This window comes from Euleptes europaea, chromosome 17 (assembly GCF_029931775.1).
Source record: "Euleptes europaea isolate rEulEur1 chromosome 17, rEulEur1.hap1, whole genome shotgun sequence".
NCBI lineage: Eukaryota > Metazoa > Chordata > Lepidosauria > Squamata > Sphaerodactylidae > Euleptes > Euleptes europaea.
The window spans coordinates 8,968,963-8,989,976 of NC_079328.1; the positions used below are offsets into that span (position 1 = coordinate 8,968,963).

Sequence of the window (21,014 nt, forward strand, 5' to 3'; positions counted from 1 at the left end):
CCACGGGGGAACAGGGAGCCTTGCCAGGTGGCTCGGGAGCCTTGCCAGGTGGCTCTGGGGCCTTCCCTGCGTCATCCCGTCCAGGCACCAAACCCACCCCCATGGGCAACTGATGCAGGGCTGTTTCCCTGCGGTCATCCCGCCCACTACTTCAGGGCTTTGCTTTGATGATGCATGCACTTTCTGACTGTCAGAGGTTTCCTCACTTTCCCTGTGGGTTTCCCTGCATTTTCTGTGTGTGTTCCGGATGCTGGTTCAACACGGATCCAGAAAACGGAGGGCAAAACGTGGGGAAACAGGTGGGAAGAGGGAGACGGTCAGAAAATGCATGCAACATCAAAGCAAAGCCCCGAAGTAGTGGGCGGGATGACCCTGAGGAAATGGCCAGAGATTCCTCCTGGTCCCGCTAATGCTAGAAGCCTCCAGCTTTCGAGGCAGGAGACCCCCGGCGCCTCCCTCCCAAGCAGCCGGGCTTCGGCGGGTCAGTTCCCCACTCTCTGCTGATCAGGTCTGGCCCGCTGGCCCTGCAGACAGGCCGCCGAGCAGAGCAGAGCCCAGGCCGCCCCCCACACACACACCCGAGGGGTCGACGCCCACCCGGGCGCAGGCAAAATCCAGCGGCGGCAGCAAGACGACGGGAAACAGGGTCGCGATCCACCAAGGGGTTTTCTGGCGCACCCCTTCCTCTTCAGCGCATTTCAGGGGGGGGGCTCCATTGATGAGGGGGGCATCCATAGAGGATGGGTTGTCTGGAAAGGAGAATAAACGGCGTCGGAAACTGAGGTTCTTTACCTAGATGGTTTCAGCCCTTCTCTTTTTCCGGTTTCCCTGCGCGGTGCGACTGATGTTTCAGCCCTGCAATGAAAAACCAAGCGCTAAGTGGGTTTTTTTGGAAAAAAGAAATTATTTTCCCCAGGACCACCGAATTCCCTCGCTTTAAGACCCCTGTTTTAAAAATAGCTGAGAGCTACAGCGGTCGTCTAGTTCGGAGGATTTCCATACTAGTGCCGATGCATTTCTTAGAAGGAAACTCTTCGGTCCCTGAGGAGTTTTTCTTGCGGAGTTCTTATTTATTTATTTGCTTCGTTCACACCTCGCTTTTCTCCCCAGTGGGATCCCAAAGCGGTTGACATGGCTCCCCTTTCCTCCATTCTATCTTCACAACAACCCTGTGAGATTGGTCAGGCTGACAGTGTGTGACTGGCCAAGCCAGCTTCCACTAGCAGAGAGGACACTCGAACCTAAGCCTCGCAGATCTTCGTCCGACACTCCAGCCACTGCCCCCATCTGGCTTCCATAAGGCACCCAGGTTTGTAACCAAGTCACTGCAGGTCGGGAAACAAACTGGGGGCTCGGAGCGAGAGTCTAATCCTCCCCCCGGCATGGAGCCCCAACGCCCCATCTTCATTCTCTGGTGCGCGGTTTTGCCCCAATTCTAGAGCAGGGCCCACTCACCGGCAGTGGGGAAGACTGGGTTCCGCTTCCCTCGACTCCAAGCTGCTTAACTCTGACTGGATCGCCCTGCTTCCGCTAGGCCTAGTTTCTCAGGGCTATCTCTGGACTTCAGGTGGACTCTGCTCCCTGCGCCCACGCCCACACAAGACCCCCGCCCGCACCTGGGGAACCAGCCCTGCAGGGGCGTAGACTTTCCAATTTCCCGGGGGGGGGAGGGCTGGGGATGGGCCAGAGGCATTGCTATGGCATCATAGGGAGGGGCTTCAAAGGAAGGTGGGGTTGTGGGTAGGGGCTTCAGTGCCATAGAGTCCAATTGCCAAAGCGGCCATTTTCTCCAGGTAAACTAATCTCTATCGGCTGGAGATCAGTTTTAACAGCAGATCTCCAGCCGCCTCCTGGAGGTTGGCAACCCTATTAGTGGTAAACCCACACAGATTGCGTCATCTAGGTACAACCGGCTGGTTAAGATGTAACAATTCAAAATACCCTGTTCTTAAATGAACCTGAATGTGTTTGACTGTGCTTCAGCTGCTATTGTAACTGAGCCCCTCATGTGGGCACTGGTTGGGGGGGGGGGGTCAGGCCCCCACGGCCAAGTTGGGGGGGAGCTTGAGCCCCTCAGCCGCCCCGCATAGTTTACGCCTATGAAGCCCTGGACAAGCTAGCCTTCTGTGCGAAAGGAAATTTATTGCATTTGGTTATTAATTTATTTGCAAAATCTATCCCCGCATTTCTGCCCTCATATGTCAGCAGATTAAAGAGATATGTGATTAAAAAAACACCTCTTTAAAAACCATCAAAGCCAAAGAAAAACAGGTCATGAAAACCATTAAAACTAAAATAGACATGGAAAACCATAAGAACTGCAGTTACAATGTAGGGCAGGAAGGAAAGATCGTTGAGGGAGGGAATGCCTCCCGGTGAGAACGAAAAGGTCTTCACCCACTCCCTGCCCACCCGCCGGGAGATACCGCGGGATCCGACGTGAACACACAGTGGGGAGGGGAGATCACTTGCATTCCTCTCCCCTTCTTCAGCACTCAGCACTCCCCTGGCCACGACTGAAAAAGAGAGCGACAAAAGCATGTGCAAAGTGCATTTCCCGCCCGCCCGAACCACTGCTGTCCACGAGTTTTAGACTTCCGGATCAGAGTGGCCTTGGCGGCAGGAGCCCAACAGGCCGGAGTCACGTCGGTTATGTCCAGGCATTGGGCGGCCAGCCTCAGGGGTGGAGAAGGAGCGGAGAGGCCGCAGCTGGACAGCTTGCCAGTCCCCAAGAAGGCTGAAGGGGTCGCCAGGGGTTGAAACCGGGAGGGGGGAGATGCGCCTGGCGGGGGGGGGGGGCTCTGAGAACCGCAGCCGCGGAGTTGCCTCTTGGGCTGCCCAAATTTGGGGGGGTTTTTTTGCACTTCATTTTCAAGCGCGCCTCTTTCTTCTCCGACGCAGCTGCTCCATTTCGCCGGTGGGAATCGGGTCGTTTTCTCCGACGACGCCGTCGCTGGCCGCGCTCCCCTGCCAGCCCGGACTGCTCTTCACGGCCCCCCCCACGCCCCCAGACACGCGAGCTGCACAGATCTCCGCTGGCCGGGTGCCAGAAGGTGAAGACCTGGGCGCCCCAGGAGGCCGCCGAAGGTGGGGAGCCAGAGGCAGGGGGGCCGCGTCCTGGGGCGGCGTCGACCCCCCCCTCCCCCGGACCCGCTGCCTCGACGGGCTGCCCGACACTGCTGTGCCATGGCACTCGCCTTCCCCGCCCAGAGTTCAGGCGGACCGGAGAATCCCGCCGGGTCGTCGGCCCCGAGACCCCTCCCCAGGCCCCCTCGGGGCAGCCCGCGCCCTCGCCTCTGGGGCCCGCTCCGCCGAACCCGCCGCCTCCCGCCGGGCGCCTCAACCCAGGAGCAGAGGCCGGCGGCCCCACCGACGGCCAGCCTCTTTGGCGGAGCGCTGAAGTCCGCTGGGGGTGCCGGGAGGGCAGGCTTCCCAGGGCGACTTCCCTGCAGCTCTACCCAGGGGCTCGGGGAGGGGGCCAGGCGCTCTCCCCGCCCCATCGCGCTGGCTGGGCCACCAGCCCTGCCCCGGAGGTCAGCCGTCGCCTCCCTCTTCACCTCACTGTCCGGCGCCCTGGAGCTGGACGGGCCCTGCCCGGCTCTCGTGTACCCCCTTTTTCAGACGTGAGTTGGGAGTCGCGTGTTAAGATTCGATGGCAAAGGGCGCACGTCTAGCAGCGCAGTTGGGCGGCGGGTCCCTGCAAGCCCTCTGCGCCTAGAGAGGCTGCGCCGGCGCCAAAGGGCAATGCGGGACGGGCGGGGGGGGGTCGCCAGCGGAGGAGGGAGGGTCCTCTTTGGAGGGTCTGGGAATGGGGGGTGCGCACTTGTGGGATCCCTCACCGCGGCTTTGGGGGAGGCCTCTGAAGGGGGGGTGAAGGCGAGGGAAAGCAGGGCTAAGGAGGCGGAGGGCGTACCCTGGGCGGGCGCCCCATCCCGACAGGGTGCGCAGCAGTCCAGACAGGTCTCCTCGGGGGGAGGGATGCGGGCGCCGCCGCCTGGCTGTGCTGAGGCTCCGCCCCCGCCCCGGGCGCCGCCAGACTGCGCTCCCCCCCCCAGCCGGAGGAAGGGGGCGGGCCGGGCCGGCGCGCCCCCTCCCCTCCCCTCCCCCCCCCCCCGGCGCCTGGCCGCCTTCCCGCGCAGCCCCGCCGGCGGCGCTCAGCCCCCTCCGGCTCCCGAGTCCGCAGCCGCGCCGGGCGGGCGGGCGGGCGGGCGAGGAGCCAGCGGGGAGCCCCCGGGGCGGCGTCGGGGCGGCCGGCGCGCCATGTCGCTCAGCCCCAGGCACACGACGCCCTTCTCCGTCTCCGACATCCTCAGCCCCATGGACGAGCCCTACAAGAAGTTCGGCGGCGCCCTGGAGGGCAGCCTGGGCGCCCCGCTGGCCGCGGGAGGGGCCGCCGCCTACCGCCCGCCGCCCCCGCCGCAGCACCCCATGGCCGCCCACAACTACCACCCCATGGCGCACCCCGCCGCCGCCCCCCAGTTCGCCCACGGCCCCGTGGCCGGCTACTGCAACGGCGGCCTGGGCAACGTGGCCGACCTGGCGCCCTACTCCGACGGCGGGCGGGGCGGCGCCGGCGCCCCGGGCTGGTACGGCGCCAACGCCGACCCCCGCTACCCCACCAGTAAGTACCAGCGGGCCGGGGGCGGGCAGCGGGCGGGGAGCATGCCGAGGCGCGCCGGCGGAACTCACCGGCCTCCTCCCTGTGTGTTGTTGTGTGTGCTCAGTTTCCAGGCTGATGGGCGCCTCGGGGGGCATGAGCGTGGCCGGCATGGGCGCCCTGTCCGGGATGGCGGAGGCGGCCAAGTCGCTGGGCCCCGGGCTGCACGCCGCGCCCCGTCGCAAGCGGCGGGTGCTCTTCTCGCAGGCGCAGGTCTACGAGCTGGAGCGGCGCTTCAAGCAGCAGAAGTACCTGTCGGCCCCGGAGCGCGAGCACCTGGCCAGCCTCATCCACCTGACGCCCACCCAGGTGAAGATCTGGTTCCAGAACCACCGCTACAAGATGAAGCGCCAAGCCAAGGACAAGGCGGCCCAGCAGCCCCCGCCGCCCGACGGGGGGGCCGGCCTGGGCCAGGCGCAGCCGCCGCCCCAGCCCGCGCCCCCCGCCGCCGCCGCCGCCGCCTCCTCCTCGCCCCGACGCGTGGCCGTGCCGGTGCTGGTGAAGGACGGCAAGCCCTGCCCGCACAGCGCCGCCGCCTCGTCCGCGCCGTCGGGCCAGCAGCACCCGGTGCCCTTGCTGGGCCAGGCGCCCGACCTGGAGGAGCTCTCGCCCAGCCCGCCGGCCCTGCACAGCCAGGTGGGCGGCCTGGCCCAGCTCGACGCCGCCGCCGTCGACTACAGCGGCGGCCTGGTCAACGCCAGCTTGCTCTACGGCCGGACGTGGTAACGGGCCGCCCTCGCAGGCCGCGCCGGACCCCGCTGCGGCCGGGCGGAGCCGCCCTGTCGGCCCGGACCCTTGCAGCCCTGGTCGCCGGCTCCGGGATCCGCCCCAGGTCGAGACGGGGGGCCGTCGGAAGGCTTCGGGGCGCCGCTCCAGCGGGCGGGAGGGGGATCCCAGCGAGACAGGACCGCCTGTGACTTCGGGGATCCAGGACCGGTTTGAATCTGGGGGGTGGCGGAGGTGTACATATCTGACCAAGGCAACTGCAGGAGATCGAGAAGGGTCTTTAGAGGCTCATCAGACCCCTCCCCCCCAAAAAAACCCAGTTACCGACCATTTAAATCGTGATTTGAGAAAAGAGACCCTTTGTCCATCGAATTGGATGCGCAAAAGAATCCGCCGGTTGCGCATCGAAGGAAGAGCCGCGGGATGGAGGGGGGGGGCGCACGTGTAGGATGAGACCCTGGCAGCGTATTTTAAAGATAACTTTCGGAAAGTCGACCAGCAGATTTTTATAAGGGGTGGGGGTAAAGAAAAGTGGTTTCATTATTATTATTAAGTATTATTTAGGACGTCCTGGGTGTGCCGGCCAAACCGCAAAGAGGCCTGCCGGTGGGAAACCGAGCCAGGCGCCTCCCCGTCCCGAGAGAGAGGGAAGGGTGGACCGTGCGCACAGACGGCGGAGCAGACGGGTCCCCGGCCCACAACGGGACTTTCTGCTGGGCAAGCCGGAGCAACCTGGCTGGGAGCTGCGCCTGAGCCCGGACGAGCCGCCTTCTGGCCGCCCTCGCGGAACAGTCCGGAGCCGGCAGGAGCCGGCCTTAGGGTGGGATACAAATGTGGCCAGTCTTGGCGGTGGCGCCGTTGGCTGGAGGGACCCCAAAAGGCGTCCAAGGGGGAAGGAGCCCAAAGACCCAGATTCGACACGAAAGAATTCTGCTGCCCGGTTAACTGGGTAGGCAAAACTTGGACTTAAAAAAACAACTGGAAAAGGGAAATTAAAAGGGGGAGGGCGGGAAATAAATCCGACCCTGGCGAGTTCTTCCACGAAGGAAGTTCTCCCAAACTCAGCCAGCGCCGCCGCCCAAGGGCGAGATCCTGCCCGCCGTACTGCTGAAGTCCCCGAGGTGAAACAGCCTCCAACGGGCGCAGGATCGCAGCCCCAAACCGCAGGCAAACCGCTTTGACCCATGTGTGCCAGACTGCTTGGATGGGCTGGGGGGTCTGGGGCTGTTTTGGTTTGTGTTTTGGTTTGTTTTCAGAGAAGCCTTGGACTTGTTTTGGGTTCTGATCTCATCTTTTTTACTAGGCGGTTTGTCAATAGTCATTAATTATCCCCCCCCCCCCAATTTGGTTAGAAACGCGATTCTTCCCCATCCTCCCAAATAAATTGCATGTGGTTGTTTGTGGGGTGGGGGATAAAAGGGTCAGGCTTTGGACGAAGAGAGCCCCGTGGGGTGACTCCAACCTCCAACGGGAAACAAGATGCTGAAAGGAAACCTGGATCTCCAGCCGTTCAGGGGCCCCCTTCCGCCGGTCAAGCCAACTCCAGGGCATGTCGGGGGTGAGCTCCCCCCCCCCGCAAGAGGCAGAGCCTGCCCCTGATCTCGGGTGCCAAGGCCCGGAGAGATCTGCTGATGCCACCGGATTGGGCAGCCGGGTGGCAGGAGGTGGCGGGTTGGTTTTCCAGCGGGAAACGGAGGGGCTTCTTCCTCGCCCTGGTTTTCGACGGGGCCTGGAAGGTCTTCGGCCCCAGGCCCGGGGCAGTGAGCGGCCTCCAAGGAAGAGCCTCCCCGCTCTTGGCACTCCTGGCAGCCCTTAAGCGGTTCTGCTGGGTAGCAGAGGAGTTTTTCTTCCTGGCAGGGAAATTTGGCAGGGCAGGGGGCTTAGGGGGGAATCCCGTTCATTTTAATGGAACACGAGCCGGGAGAAGTTCCCATTGCATTCAGTAAACGCCTTGTTAAAACGGGGTGACCCCGCGGCGTAATAAATGCAGGTATTTTAGAACTCCTCATTTGCTCCGCAGTTGGCACAACGCAGTTTACTTCAAGTACATTTGTGTGCGGTGGGCCGGGGTCCCATTCAGATTAATGGGCCGATCTCTTCCAGGGTTTCACCTAATTTCTTTGGAGGTGGGGGGATACAATTGTGAAGCGCCAGGGCCACGATGCCGCCAAAGGCCGGCTCTTTTAAGCCCCCCTGGTTTTAGAGCGAGCCTCCCGCCCGCGCTGCACGGCACGATCCTCAAGTAAAACTCTTCCAAGTCCGTTGAAGTCGATGGGCTCAGAAGGGCCTGACTCTGTGGATCTGACCCGTGTAAAAACCACCGGGGTTTTAAAACGCGTCGTTTGGCTGGATCGTGCCCGTGAAAGGAAAAGGGGGGCGCCGTCCCTGATCAGCGAGGGGGGCCCTGCGGAGCCGGCAGGATTCGGCGCAGGCTGCGCTCGTGCTGCTGCTTTGCGGGGGCTTGAAGCCAGACCTCCGTGGTCCGGATCGCAACGCATCTCCGGGGCCCCGGCTGGTTCTCCCGTCCGTTAGGCAAAGGGCAGGGGAAGAGCTGGAGATAGGGCAGCTGGGTTTTTGCGGTGCTCCTGGAGGGCCTGGGAAAGTTCCCTCCCGAAAATGGGAACCCCCTTTGGCGGAGGAAGGGGTTTGAGGCTGGGGCCTTAGCCCCTGAAGCTTCAGTTCTACCTGGGAGGAATTGAACGCACATGCATCGGAGCTGGCTATAAATACTTACATCCAAGTATTTCGACTTAATGGTGTGATGGATCGGGTTGTATGAAATGCTACAGCCCTTCCCGGCCCCCCTTCCCCAGCTATTGTATTTAATATCTTAAATAAACGTTTGGACAAAACAGTATTTTAGCCGTTTACAGGAGGCAATTTTTTTCTTCTAAATATGAATTATTCGCCCCAGTCCAGGTTGGTGTAAAGAAAAAACCAAAGTACATAAAAAAGAATAAGAAAAAAAATAATAAACGCCAGAGATAAAGAACTTTTGAAAAGGTTAGATAATAACTCATTACTTTGGAAAAAAATTAGAGGGGGCCGGATATTCGTTCCCTTTAGTTCCGAGGCAGAAAACTAGCTTCAGAATACCGTCACTGCGGTACAGTGGCGTCAAGTAATTCTACTGGGTTTAAGGAGTGCATCCTTAATCTGGTATTTTCTCCCAAGTAAACGTGCATGGGACAGGAATACATCCCTTTGACAGCAAACAGTTACGGAAATAAGTCCAACTGAACTCCGCTGGACTTAACTTCTGAGTAAACATGCGTTGCACTAGTCTGCATATGACCCAAAACCGAATGTAGAAAGTGACTCAACTGGAAGGGGGGGAAACTTTATTTTTGAGACCATGTGAAAATCCTCTTCCTGGCGCTTGAGCTGGGGGTTCCGCCCGTTCACCGGCTGCGGGCCCACCTTCCGAGGAGCAGCCGTCAAGCGCGAAACATCCACGTGCGGACCGAGCCCAATTCGGCGTGGGCAGACGCTGCTGCGCCTTGGATGCGGAAGGCCTGCGCCTCTGGAGAAAGCGCCGTGGGCAGTGGCGATTTCCCCCGCGCTAAACAGGATGGCTCGCAAGAAAGCCCCGTCTCATTCAATGGGGCCGACTCCCGGGAAAGGATCGCGAGCGGAGCCCTGAGCGCTGCCTAGCCGTGCCTCGAAAGACCCCGCAGTGGGATTTTCCTGGACGGTCCCTACTGGGAAGAGCCGCCGCCGCGCGGAGCCCACCGAGGAGGAAGGCAGAGAGCATTTTTTTGGTTAAGCGTGGTGTATTGGACCAAGTCGGGCAAACCCGCTTTGCTTTCCCGAGGGCTGCTCCTGGAGGCTTGCGTGTTCAAGACCATCGCTTTGCTTTCCGGGCGAGGACTTTTCTCCCACCGCACAGGGGTCTTTGCCCCGAGGCCCGGGCGACTTGCATGGACGGGCCGCGGCGCAGGTCCGCATGGGCAAAAGTCCCGGGAAAGGTTTCCTGCGCCGGCTCCGTCGGAGGAGCCGGGTCGGGGGTCGTTCCCCACGCGGCCCGGCCCGGCAGAACGCCCCTTTGTGGTTTCATGTTTGGATGGGAGAAGAGGGGGACGAGGAGACGGCGGTGAGCCCCGTTCCGGCTTGGCAACTGCGGGCGGGCGCGCCGTCGAGAGAACCGGGGGGAGCGACGTCAAAGCGCAGAGAGAGCCGCAGCAATGGGGCTGGGGGCGTCGTCTTTGCAAAGGTTCTAGCGAAACCGACACGGCTGGCTTCTCTTGGGGCCGTTTGGGCGAAGGGGGGATTTCCGGAGGAGTGGGATCCGTTGGAAAAGGGGTCCCTTAGCAAGCGGGGGAGGAAGGCCGTAGGGGCGGCGGAGCCCGGCAAGCCTCCCGAGGAAAGGCGAGGAGGGGGGGGGGAATAGAGCCCCCCCCCATGTCTGGAAGCCAGGCTCGCTCAACTCGGAGCAGTTTAAAAACTCAGGCTGTGGCGGATCCCCAGAGGTGCCCCCCCCCCGCCAAAGAAACCCTGGAAGAGAGCGGCCCATTAATTTGCGCTGGGTGTGCTCCGAATGGAGCTCCCAGCAGTAAAAAACACGCAACCCCCCCTCCCAAGCCTCAGTTCTCAAGCTGGTGGGTCCCCCTCCCCACCCCCCCAAAAACCCCATGGCGACTCCCGCGTGGCGCCCTGCTCCGGAGCCTTTGCGGCGGCCGTCCAGGCGAGAGGGGATTCCGGCTGCCCAGGCGAAGGGGCGCGGCGTCCGGGGCCTCCGCCGGACTCCAGGGCTGCGCCGCCCCGCCTGCGGCCCCTCCCGGGCCCCCGGCCCGCTCCCCGAGACGGCCGGGCCAGCCGGAGCCATTCTTCGGCCGCCTCTGGCCAAGCGGCTGCGGCGCCTCCTCGTCGGCCCCGTCGAATTGCTGCTCTGGAGCTGAAGAGGCGGCGAAGGGCTTCGGGCGCGCCGGACCCGGGCTGGTCTGGAGCGGGAGACAAAGGCGACGCCGTCGAGGGCCAGGCGTGGGGCTGCCCTTCTGTCCCTGTCTCCGGCGGGGAGGGGCCGCAGCTGGAGCCCCAGCCAGGGACCCGCTTGGAACTGTGCCCACAGACTCCTCTGGTCTTGCCCCCCCCCCAGGTTAAGGAGGCCTGACTCGGCCGGTCCACTGCAGAATGACCCGGGCTCCAGCTCTGGCTCCGCTCAGCCCTGCGCTGGACCAAGGCAGAAACCACCCAGGGAGCCTTCACAAACAACCGCCAGATCAGCCACTGAATCCTAAGGCCCTATATCCAGGCAGTCTGCTCCCACCCAGGTCGATACACTGAGAGCCTGCCGGGGTCTTTGCCGCCTTGTCAGAGGTGTCCGAGGCTGGCGGGCTCTTGGACTGCACCTTACTTTGACCGCACCGTTCCAAGGAGGCCCTTCCAACTCCCCAAAGGAATCTGGCCCCTGAAAGCAGAGAAACCAGCGGAGAATTCTAACTGGAGGCAACTGCTTTCTTGAATGGTCTGACTCCGGGCAAAGAAGCTCCCCCCAACAGTGTAAGTCACCATTTCACGCATTCATTGTTTAGGTGTTCCCTTCCCAAAGAGAAAGTGCAAAGACAACTGGTGTATAATATTCTCTGCCCCCTTTCTGGCCGTAACCAAGGCTCCAGATTATAAATTTGTAGCATGGCACCCACTAACAGCAACACTGCTCAATTCAGCTGGACTCCAGGGAATTACAGGCCTGACTGGTTCTTCTATTGGATACAAGGTGCACAGCCCTGCAATGAAATCTCCTGGACCAGCACCCCAGAAACAACCAGGAGCTGCCTGTTCCAGCTTGCCCTCATTGTTTTTCTCTTTGCTGGTTCTAGTAGAGTACCTCTCCTATACTGTACTACAGTGGTAGAAAAGACCAAGAGTCCAGTAGCACCTTAAAGACTAACATTTCTGGCAGGGGATGAGCTTTCATGCGCCACAGCTCACTTCTACAGATATGGCTCAAGAAAGCTCCTACCCTGCCAGAAATGTTGTTAGTCTTTAAGGTGCCACTGGACTCTTGCTCTTTTCTACCACTAGTGACAGGCTAACACGGCTACCCATCGTGTACAACAGCAGACAGCCCGGAAGCTGTTCTTCCAGGAACCAGGCAGTGAATTATGGGTACGTTAGATTCAACATTGCCTTTTATTTACCCATGAGATGACTTGATAGTCCAGCCATCGAGTGATGAATGCACACCTACCAGCCAGCCCCAAGAATTCTCTGGCCTAACTCGTCATTCAAAGGCAACCAAAACCCGCCTCCTGGAGCTCACAGCAGCTTGCTTTGCTGAATCCCTTCCTTGGCCACTTCAGCCCAGTGAATAGCTTCTGGTCTTGATTAAACAGCGGGTACCTCCACTCCTTGAATACTCCCTTGGAAATAGTGTCTTTTGTTACTGAATGATCTAAGGGTGTGTGTGTGTGGGGGGGTGTGTTTGGGCAGAGAAAAAACCAGAATCCTTCACACAGCAAGGCCTGGTATGTACCTGCAAAGAATGGTGGTAAAATATTGAAATAGTTAGAAACGGACTCTCTCCCGTACTTCAGGTGAGGATGCAATATTTATTGCTTTCCTGTTTAGATAGCCCTGCAAGGGAAAATTTAGCACATAACAAAGGAAGTTCCAGGCCAGCCTGCTCCCTGGATGCTAACTTTCTACTTGAAGGAAGTTTTTACAACTTTGTAACAAATCTGCATTCCTCATCTGAAGCAATACAGGCTACTCCATCACTTTGGGATTCTACAGCCTGGAGCTGCATATGTTTAAACCAGACCTAGGGTGAAGCAGTTCAAAGCAAATGTGTTTACAATCAAGGTACAAGGTGAATTTAAGATTAGCCATAGGTGAACCCTGGAAAAGTGTGACACAAACAAATGTGGTGAGTTGATTTCCCTTTTGACAAAGCGGTCATAACTGGTCTTCACTCTCACACAAAATAATTGAGAAAAGTTCATCAGTCTGAACAGTCTGAACTGGGTGTTAGAGAACTATTAAAAATCCTGATTTTTCAGGGTCCTGGTTCGTGTGTACTGAAAATTCATGCACCAGCCCTTTCAGATAACATTTGTCACTGTGCCTATTGGGAAGATCCGTGCACAGCTGTTAGCCTCTCGGTATGCATGGCTCCCTAGCATGCAAAGGGGCTTCAGATGACCAGCTTGGTCATAACATACCAGACTATTGCAATGGTGCATTTTGTGCCCACCAATCTGAACTGTTGTCTGAATGTGCTGGGTACATCTAGGTGACACCTTGCCAAGGTAACCAGAGGAACAGTGCGCCCGCACCCTTCTACACTGCTATGCCAGCAGAAGTTTCCTCCTACTAACGTTCCATCCTGTCTAGCTTTCATAAGAGCAGAGAGCTCTGCACACCCCATCCCCCACAGGCAATCAGCTAGGTAAGACCCCCTTGATATGTACGTAAAAACCTGACACACACAATCCAATCATCCAATTGTTAAATTAGGCGAGTTAGTGCTTCAAAGTTAGTGAGTTGTTTATTTGGCGCTATGATGGGATGGGAAAGGGCGGGTATAAACTGGATAAAATAAAATAAAAATTGTCTCAAAAACAAGATGTAAAATTTTTTGGCCCTGCCAAAGCACTTGTTGTTTTACTTCTGTAATACAAGGTAAACTGTATAAGGAAGACCACACAAAAAGTTGTGAAAGTTGAAACTCTTTACTTGGAAAGTATGACAATCAAGTTTTTGACTAACACATCAGCGAAGCGCACTACAGAAGGAATATGGACAAAAACGTCGTTTAAAATGTTGTGCTTGTCAATCACTAAGTATCTTCCACAACTAAAAAAGACCATTTCAGTTCTCTTTTTCAAAAGCTATTTTCCTCAGAGTACTTGTACTGCAAACCTAAAGGATATTCTGGTGTGAAGCTGAAAGGCATCTACAATGACATGGAACCAAAGCCTCACATTCTCAAGACAGAAGAGCGATCCTGCGTCTTTCGACATTTGACCCAAGCAAAGAGAATTTGTTCACTTGTACTTCGGCAGTCCAGTTTCAAAGCGACATACCAGTCATATCAAACCTTATCAGTAAAAATGTACACGATTTATAAAGGAAGTGTATCATCCGAAGACTACTCAGATGACAGCTTATGGTAATAAAAACAGGGGTGTTTAAGTGGTGGAAAACAGCCACGGCCTAGTTCCAATTGTATCTTCCAGAGGAGGGTGGCAAAGGGTAAGGTCTTCCGTAACCCTGCAAAAACAACAACAATGTTATTTTATTCGTTCCTGCCAAGAAGTTGTTGCCAAAAAGGCATCAGACCTCAGTCTGTAAGTGAACTGGTTAAATAGGACATGCCAATGAAGGCCCAGCCCAGTTACAAACAAGTGTCAGTCTTCTACTGAAATTCATTAGGGAGGGGAGGCAGATAATTTATTGCGGTCATTGACCAATATTACAAAGTAAAATTGCTCAACAGTCTCACTGACTCTTAACTGTGCTTTGTGTTTGGTTGGTTCATGGACTGATTTTGAAGAGCTTGGAATTTAGTGTAAGCCACCCCCCTCCCCCCTGAAAACATACAGTTCCCCACTCCCAGAGTAGTTTCTGTCCAGCTTTTACTCAATGGGAAAATAATCATCATCTCCTTTCAGTGGGAATTCTGGGAGGCATCTATGAATGGGCTGCATCTTGATTTCATGACGAGTGTTTGCAAATACAGCCATGGTAGCTAACCTGCTTTCCATATCCATGGTTTGCACTTTTAGGCACACACCAGAAAACAAACGTGTGAAGAGGTCTTAATGTGGTGGGGGGAGGGACATGCAGCAGAACGGACTCAAATCACAATAAAGTTATCCCCGCTTTCTTTTGGAAGCACAGTTTGCATCTCTTAAGGCACAAACTAGGGGAAACCTGAAATGCCAACACTGGGGTGGATCCCGCATTAGCCACTCTGCTAATGGCTTTGTGCCAGAGGAAGGCGTTTTCATTAGTGGAACAGACCCAAGGGATACAACCTGCTGTAAATGTAGCATCAGAATCAAGCAGAGCAATGAGTTACTGGTAAAGTTATTTTAAATCTTTTTATATTTTGCCATCTTGGAGAGGGGTTCTGTGACGTGAAATACAAAATACAAGGAGTTAATTCAGAAGCAGGAGGGGTAAGTGGGTTGGTTCTTGCAAATCTGTACACAGTATTTAATTAAAAGTATATTTTGATGCAGAGTTCATGGTGGCTGACCCCATCCCCCAATGGTCCTACCATAAACCAAGTTGCTGCCCAGGGACCTACAGTTAAAGTCCCCTTGTAAAGTGCCAGTGTGGTATAGTGGTTACAGTGTCGGATTACGATCTGGGAGGGACAGGTTTGAACCCGCACATACGGGTTGTTTCAAATGAAGTCCACATCTGAACTTAACAGCTTTGCCATCCTTATCCGAGTTGCCTTGGAGAAGGGACAAAGGGCGAAAGTAGGCCTCTGATCACCATTACGACACTGGGCTGGATCTGACTGCTACACGTAGCACCCCCTCCAGAGGAAGGGTGTTGGAGGAGGTCTTCAGTGAGTTGAATAATAGGATCCTTCGCAAAGCGCTTTGTACTGAAGGTATATTGACTTTGCAGACTTTCAACTTTTTATCAACCTCCCTGATGCGGACAAGCTTTTGAATAGGAATGGGATGTACACCCAGGTGATGCCTGCATTGAGGATCTGGATCGCTGCTGCCTCTAACGGGTTTGTCTCCGGCAAGGAGCTGCCGCCAAATGCTCAGGACAGCTTGTCAACATCTTTATGCCATTTCAACAGAGGTTTTCCAGGCAGGGATTTCTGAAACACTCTCAGGCAATCCACCCAGTAACGTACAAGGGCAGGTCAGAGCTATCAACGGATTACTGTGTTTTGGTGCTTGCAGTGAGAGGTCAGTGAATCAAGGAAGTACAAGGGTGGGGGAGAATCAAGCTGAGGAATGCATTTCTGTCTTTTAGAGGGGATGCACTTCTAGATTTATAAGATCAGGGTTGCAAGGAAGAAGAGTTGGTTTTTATATGCCAACTTTCTTTACCACTTAAGGGAGACTCAAACCGGCTTACAATCACCTTCCCTTCCCCTCCCCACAACAGACGCCCTGTGAGGTAGGTGGGGCTGAGAGAGCTCCAGTTCAACAGATTAGCCTCCGCCTCTCATGTGGAGCAGCTGGGAATCAAACCGAGTTCTCCAGATCTGAGTCCACCGCTCTTAACCACTACACGACGCTGGCTGATCATGTGGCTAATCATCATTAGGACATGTAGGAATATATCAATATTTCAGGGCCTTTAAAAAAATCAACCCAAATCACTCATCTTCAGGGTGTGGGGGAGAGAAAGTGGTTTAATGATGGTGACAGCCCAATCACTGAAAAATGGGTGGGGGGGGGAGAAGTGGGCGGAACAAAGAAAACCAACAGAAACATTATGCACTAGGAAAATGCTAACTAAAAATCGGCTTTCAGAAAAACATTGGGGTAAAAGTGGTCTCAAAAAAGCAGGAGAAATCTGGGGGTGGGGGGTGGGGAACTGAAGTAAAAACTATAGGCAGAAAAATGCATGTGGAAATCAGCGGATAAACTGAAACAGTATGGGGCCACCACCGATGAGGCAGAAATGCCCCAGCAAAGGCAAAACAGGCTCAGAAAAGGGACAGGCCATGTTTTAGGGGGAGGGGCTCTAAGGCCTCAGCTCAGCCACAAAGTTATCACTTCTGAAAGAGCAGCACGTAGGTCAGGACTGGGTCCTACTGCCTAACCTGTTCTTCCAGTGGTTGGTAAAGGACTGTGATTTGGTGGCAGCAGGTGTTTTCAGAATGGGGTGTGTAAAAATTACTAAATTCTAAACCTTAGCCTAAGGTGTGTCTGGCCTAAGCTTCCAGCCAAAGAAAATAAGACCTGCTGAAATCCACAGTACACAGTCCCATTAATTCAAACAGGCTGCAACTTAACTCTCTTTAGATTAGGGACCCTGAAAAAAGTTGCTGGGACTGTGAAAAAATTTGACTGTGCATCTGCACCCTTCACTAAAAAGAGGACAGACACTAAAGACGCAGCACACCTGTGCACGTATCGGAAGAATTAACCTTCCACTTGCTTTCCTTGGCCAGAAGCAACACATTTCACAAACTATGAAACATCCTAGCAGTTTGCAGGATTATGACCGTATTAATGTTTTAATTCCCTTCATATACTGGGTCGTATCCTATCTCTGCTCAAAGCTAAGGGTGGCCACGTGCCACCAGTGCAGGAATGCCTCCTGCTGACAAACTGCAACATGTGCCCAGTGGTAGGACAAAAAATTATAGCTTGCTAGGGAAGAACAGCAACAAAAAAACGCCCCCCCCCCATGTTCTGTTACCTGTCTTCCCCGTTCCCTCCGATCATTGGGCCCTTGTTGGTAGTTCATTGGCCCACCTGGCCCTTGGTAGTGGTTCTGCTGGTATGGGGCCCCTTGGGAATGAGGCATGCGGTTCCAAGCCAGAAGAGGGGTGGCCCCGGAATTTCTACAGAAAGAACACATAAATTACAGACACCAAATTTCCAATTCCCCATTATAACATCTACATTCAAATAGTATGGCACACTTTGGGTCTATCTAACACTCCACTTATTTGCACAAAGATTCAGCATCTCTCCAGCGTCTGGCCCATTGTTTATATTCGAGCAACCCTATTGCTTCCTTAATGACAGGCCCTTAAATAACCCATCTACAAAAACCTCTGCATTGCCCTTTCACTCCCGACGCTCATTGGCAACAAACATAAGGATTTAAAAAAAAAGGAAACTGTCAAATTCAGATTCAGGTTTAACAGACTACCTGAAAAAAGAGCCAGTCCATTTGGTATCCCCAGCTTTCCAGCTGCCTCTCTGCAGCGACTCGAAGTATAGATTTAAGACAAATCCCATTGGCAGGACCGAGCATTATCTCAAGAGTAAACAAGTGCAAGGGTGAGGCTTTATTTATGGGATGTCCAGGCTAATTCAGGGAGCCCATTCTTTGCACTTAATTGCAAGTTGCAAATGAATTCTTACTGCTGAGGAGTTTGAATCCAGGGCAGGGATTCAGGCTGTTTCTTCCTCCGGTCCATTATTCTCCTCAACATGTCAGAAGGCCTGATCAAGAAGAAACCTTCTCGAGTTCTATTGAAGTTGTTTTCAATTGACCACAGTGACCTAGCAACATAAGCACTAATTGGCACAGACCGACTGACATTTGGCGTACAGTTTATATGGGAACACAAACACAACGTCCTTTATAGCCACAGACGCCCGTCCTAGATGATCAACAGGAAGGAATGCTTTAACCACCTTCAAGTGTCTTGGTTAACATGACCAAAGGAAAGCAACAGGTAGATACGTGCCTGCCTGCGCCACAGTAGGATAAAAATACATGCACAAAAATTGCCATTCTAAAAGGAGCTCTCAGAACTGCCTGAAAGGCAAGGTAATCTTAATAATAAAATTCAAAATCCACCTAACATAAAGAACAAAACATGCACTGATTGGAAGAATGCTGCTTCATTAGCAGCACAAGATTCTGAAGAGTGGAGGAAAGATGTCTGGCTAGTTGTCATCTGATTATGGCTTCACCTGGGGAAAAGTGGTACGCATGTTGACAGGGTAACCTGTGTCAAGTGAACAGCTGCTGCTTCAGCCCACAATTCAAATCGTTGAAGAACAGGACGTCTTCGTCTGCCTGCGTTCTACTGGGACTTGTTTCTCGTGGACAGCAGCACACTTAGCCCTCTCCTTCTCGTGGAGGCAACTGGGAAATCAGCTCCAGCTGTGGCTGCTCAGCACCTCTGGCTCATGCGCAATGCACCCCCAGCCTTCCTGTTTCCCAGTGATGCCCTCACAGGTGAAAAGGGGGGCCTCTATTTCCCCTCAATCACTGCTCTGGGGAAAGGGCCGAGTACCTCATTTCATACCACATCCCCACCTTCTCAGACAAGTCGTTACCACAAAGAGAAATTACTGCAAAAGCAGTGAGAGATGGATTGCTCGCCTCCTGCTACGGGCCTGTGCCCACAGGTGGGAGCCACAATATGCAGAGTTGTCTGGGTCATGATTGACCAAAAGGTTTGCTGCAACATTTTCTGTTTCATCTCAACTAGCTTGCCAGATCCCCACCAAAAGTCCACCTAGTCACACATAAATATCCCTCCGGGCAACTGAAGCAGAACAAATGGGAAGATCCTGTGTCCACTGAGTCCAATACTAGTAAGCTGAATACTAAGCCATTGGAAAGTTCACCTTTCAAAAGCAGTTTAGCAAGAAACTGAACTGGAGTGTCCCGAGACAGCCCCCAGCCCAGCCTGCCCGGGACTATCCCGGCCGCCAATTATCCCAAATCCCTCCCCAGGGACAGGGAAGACGGCACCCGGGCAACAGAAACAAAGAGCGGATGCCCCCTTACCAGGGAAGCTTGCTCTGTCCGCAGGCATCGCGGCGCGGACGGGACCGGGAGATGGACCTGGCGGGGCGGAAGAGCACCCAACGGATGGAGGAGGAGGAGAGCTGGCAAGCCATACACATGAGGGGCGAGGCGAGCAACAGGCAGGATGGGGGCAAAGAGGCGACGGGCTGCAGGAACGTGGCGGCGCGCTGCAGCCAACCAGCAGTAGCCCCGTCGCCCAGCTGAGAGGCAGGCGGGCCCAGCCTGGGCGCGGTCGTGCCTGTGCTGTTCAGGGAACGCGGCCAATGCGCAGGGGCGGGAGACTGCTGCTTTGGCCCTAATAAGGGCTCGGGAGGCGGGGCTAGAGGGAAGGGGCTGTGAGCCAGGCCCATAAAAGGCCAGTAGAGTGGAGGCCGAGGAGGAGCATGGTCAGAGGTCCTATTGCTGGCAAACAACAGCAGAGTGATCCTGGCTTCTTCTGAGGGAGAGGGTGACTTGGACTCTCCCTCAGAATGGTCTGAGGCCGAGGAGGCTCCCTTGGCTCGACCCTTACAGGCTTCCGAGGACAAGAGAGTGGTCTCCCTAGAGGCCGCTTGCTCTACATGAAGCTTTAAAAAATAGGAATCACATTACTGTCCAATAGCTGTAACAGTCCAAGTAAATATATTAATTTTACATACTGACAAACCCTAGTTAAAGAGTAAACTCCCCCCTCCCGCACACAAGTGTACTCTCTAACTACAAAGCAGTACCCAAGTGGTTGTAAAAGACCCATTTTGTTTCAGCGTAAAAAAAAAAAGTTCAGGAATTCAGCAAATCATGGGGGGGGGGCCAGAGAATCCTGAGTCAGGAGGAAGAGGCAGCTGCTCCCCTCCCACTTACTACAGCTGACCAATAGGGAATGAGCTGCACGTGTGGTGAGGTTTTGCCAGTTCAGTGGCAAGGCAAGGGAGTTCAGGATAGCATCGGGGGATTCTGCATATGGCAGACTTGCTTTTACAAACTGGTGTTGTTTTTCCTACGGATTGACAAAATAGTGGAGTATAAATATTTTAATCAAATTAATTAAAGAAGTAAAACTCGGTGGCTTGTTACGTGCATTTAGAAGATTAAATAAGGTTTGTGCACCAGAGCATGGTTGAACCAGTTTCTTGCAATGTCTGAACACAGCCTAATTCTGCGACTGATAATACTAGGGATGTTCTATTGGGGTGGGAGAGAGCAGCATATATTGCTATACAATTCAACATCTTCACAGGTAGGCAAGATCTGCAATAAAGCCAAAGATTCAGAAAATGACCATCTCCCTTAACTTTTGCCAGGAGAGATGCAATGTTCTCCTAGACCTGCCCTTCGTTTACACTCCACCTATCTACCTAACAGGGACCCAAAGTGTTCTCCTCTCTTCAATTTTATCCTCACAGCAACCCTGTGAGGTAAATTAGACTGAGAAGGTGTGCCTGGCCTAAGCTTCCAGCAAGCTTCCATGGCAGAGGGGGATTCAAACCTGGGACTCCCAGATCCTAGTCTGACACCCTGACCGTGCTATCTTAATTGGATCAAGCAGAAAACCAACACAGGGAGAAAACGTGCCATCCCCCCTTATGTGAATAGATAGCATGCTGAGTAAGACCTCTTCTCATCTTCAGCTCAGTACCATCTACTCTGGCTAGTAAAGGCTCTCCTGCATCTCAGGCAGAGAAAAGAATTTTCGACACTTGCCACCAGGGATGTTTTCCCAGGAAATACCCAGGATTAAACCCAGGTCCTTCTGCAGGCAAACACCTGCCCCTGGGCCGTGACCCTTCTTCTCTTATGCCAACTGCCTGCAGGAATCAACTGGGCAGGAGGAAGAGGGCAGCTTCTTTCTGCAAAATCTTTCAGGAATCTTAAGTAAGCAGTGCCCTCTTTTTATTTGTCTTGCCCTAGTTTATATAGGGAGGCTCACAATGGCAAAATAGTGCCCCACCACCACATTTGACGATTTGCTCTTCATATAGTAAAAGTGAAAATCCATGAGACCACATTAATGAATATGCTTGAGTTGAAATACATATCTATATAGATATATATAGATATATAAAAAAATATAAAATCAACACAAATATCCTTCAGGCTTACACTGGTAATGGGCAACGCAACAAGTTCTTATGATAGAAAATTCATGGACCAAGCCACCACGCTATTCTTTCACCCCCATTCAAAATTTTCTAAAGGAAACTGCAGTGTTTAGAATATAAAA

General features: G+C 54.6%; 2 protein-coding genes across 2 annotated transcripts in view; one reads left to right on the top strand and one right to left on the bottom strand.

The window, feature by feature from the left end:
- The first annotated feature begins 4,254 nt into the window (after window positions 1-4,254).
- NKX2-4 (NK2 homeobox 4) lies at window positions 4,255-5,383 on the top strand. Its single transcript, XM_056862524.1, has 2 exons — window positions 4,255-4,621; window positions 4,725-5,383. Exons 1-2 carry the CDS (start codon window positions 4,261-4,263, stop codon window positions 5,381-5,383), a joined length of 1,020 nt encoding a protein of 339 aa, XP_056718502.1. The 5' UTR covers window positions 4,255-4,260.
- Window positions 5,384-13,379: 7,996 nt separating this feature from the next.
- The window catches only part of XRN2 (5'-3' exoribonuclease 2), a 115,206-nt gene continuing 107,571 nt past the window's right edge, over window positions 13,380-21,014 (bottom strand). Inside the window, exons 29-30 of the mRNA XM_056862525.1 lie at window positions 16,736-16,880; window positions 13,380-13,597 (exon numbers count right to left, since the gene is read on the bottom strand). Coding sequence (XP_056718503.1) covers window positions 13,541-13,597; window positions 16,736-16,880 — 202 coding nt within the window. The 3' untranslated portion in view covers window positions 13,380-13,540. The remainder of the gene's footprint in view (window positions 13,598-16,735; window positions 16,881-21,014) is intronic.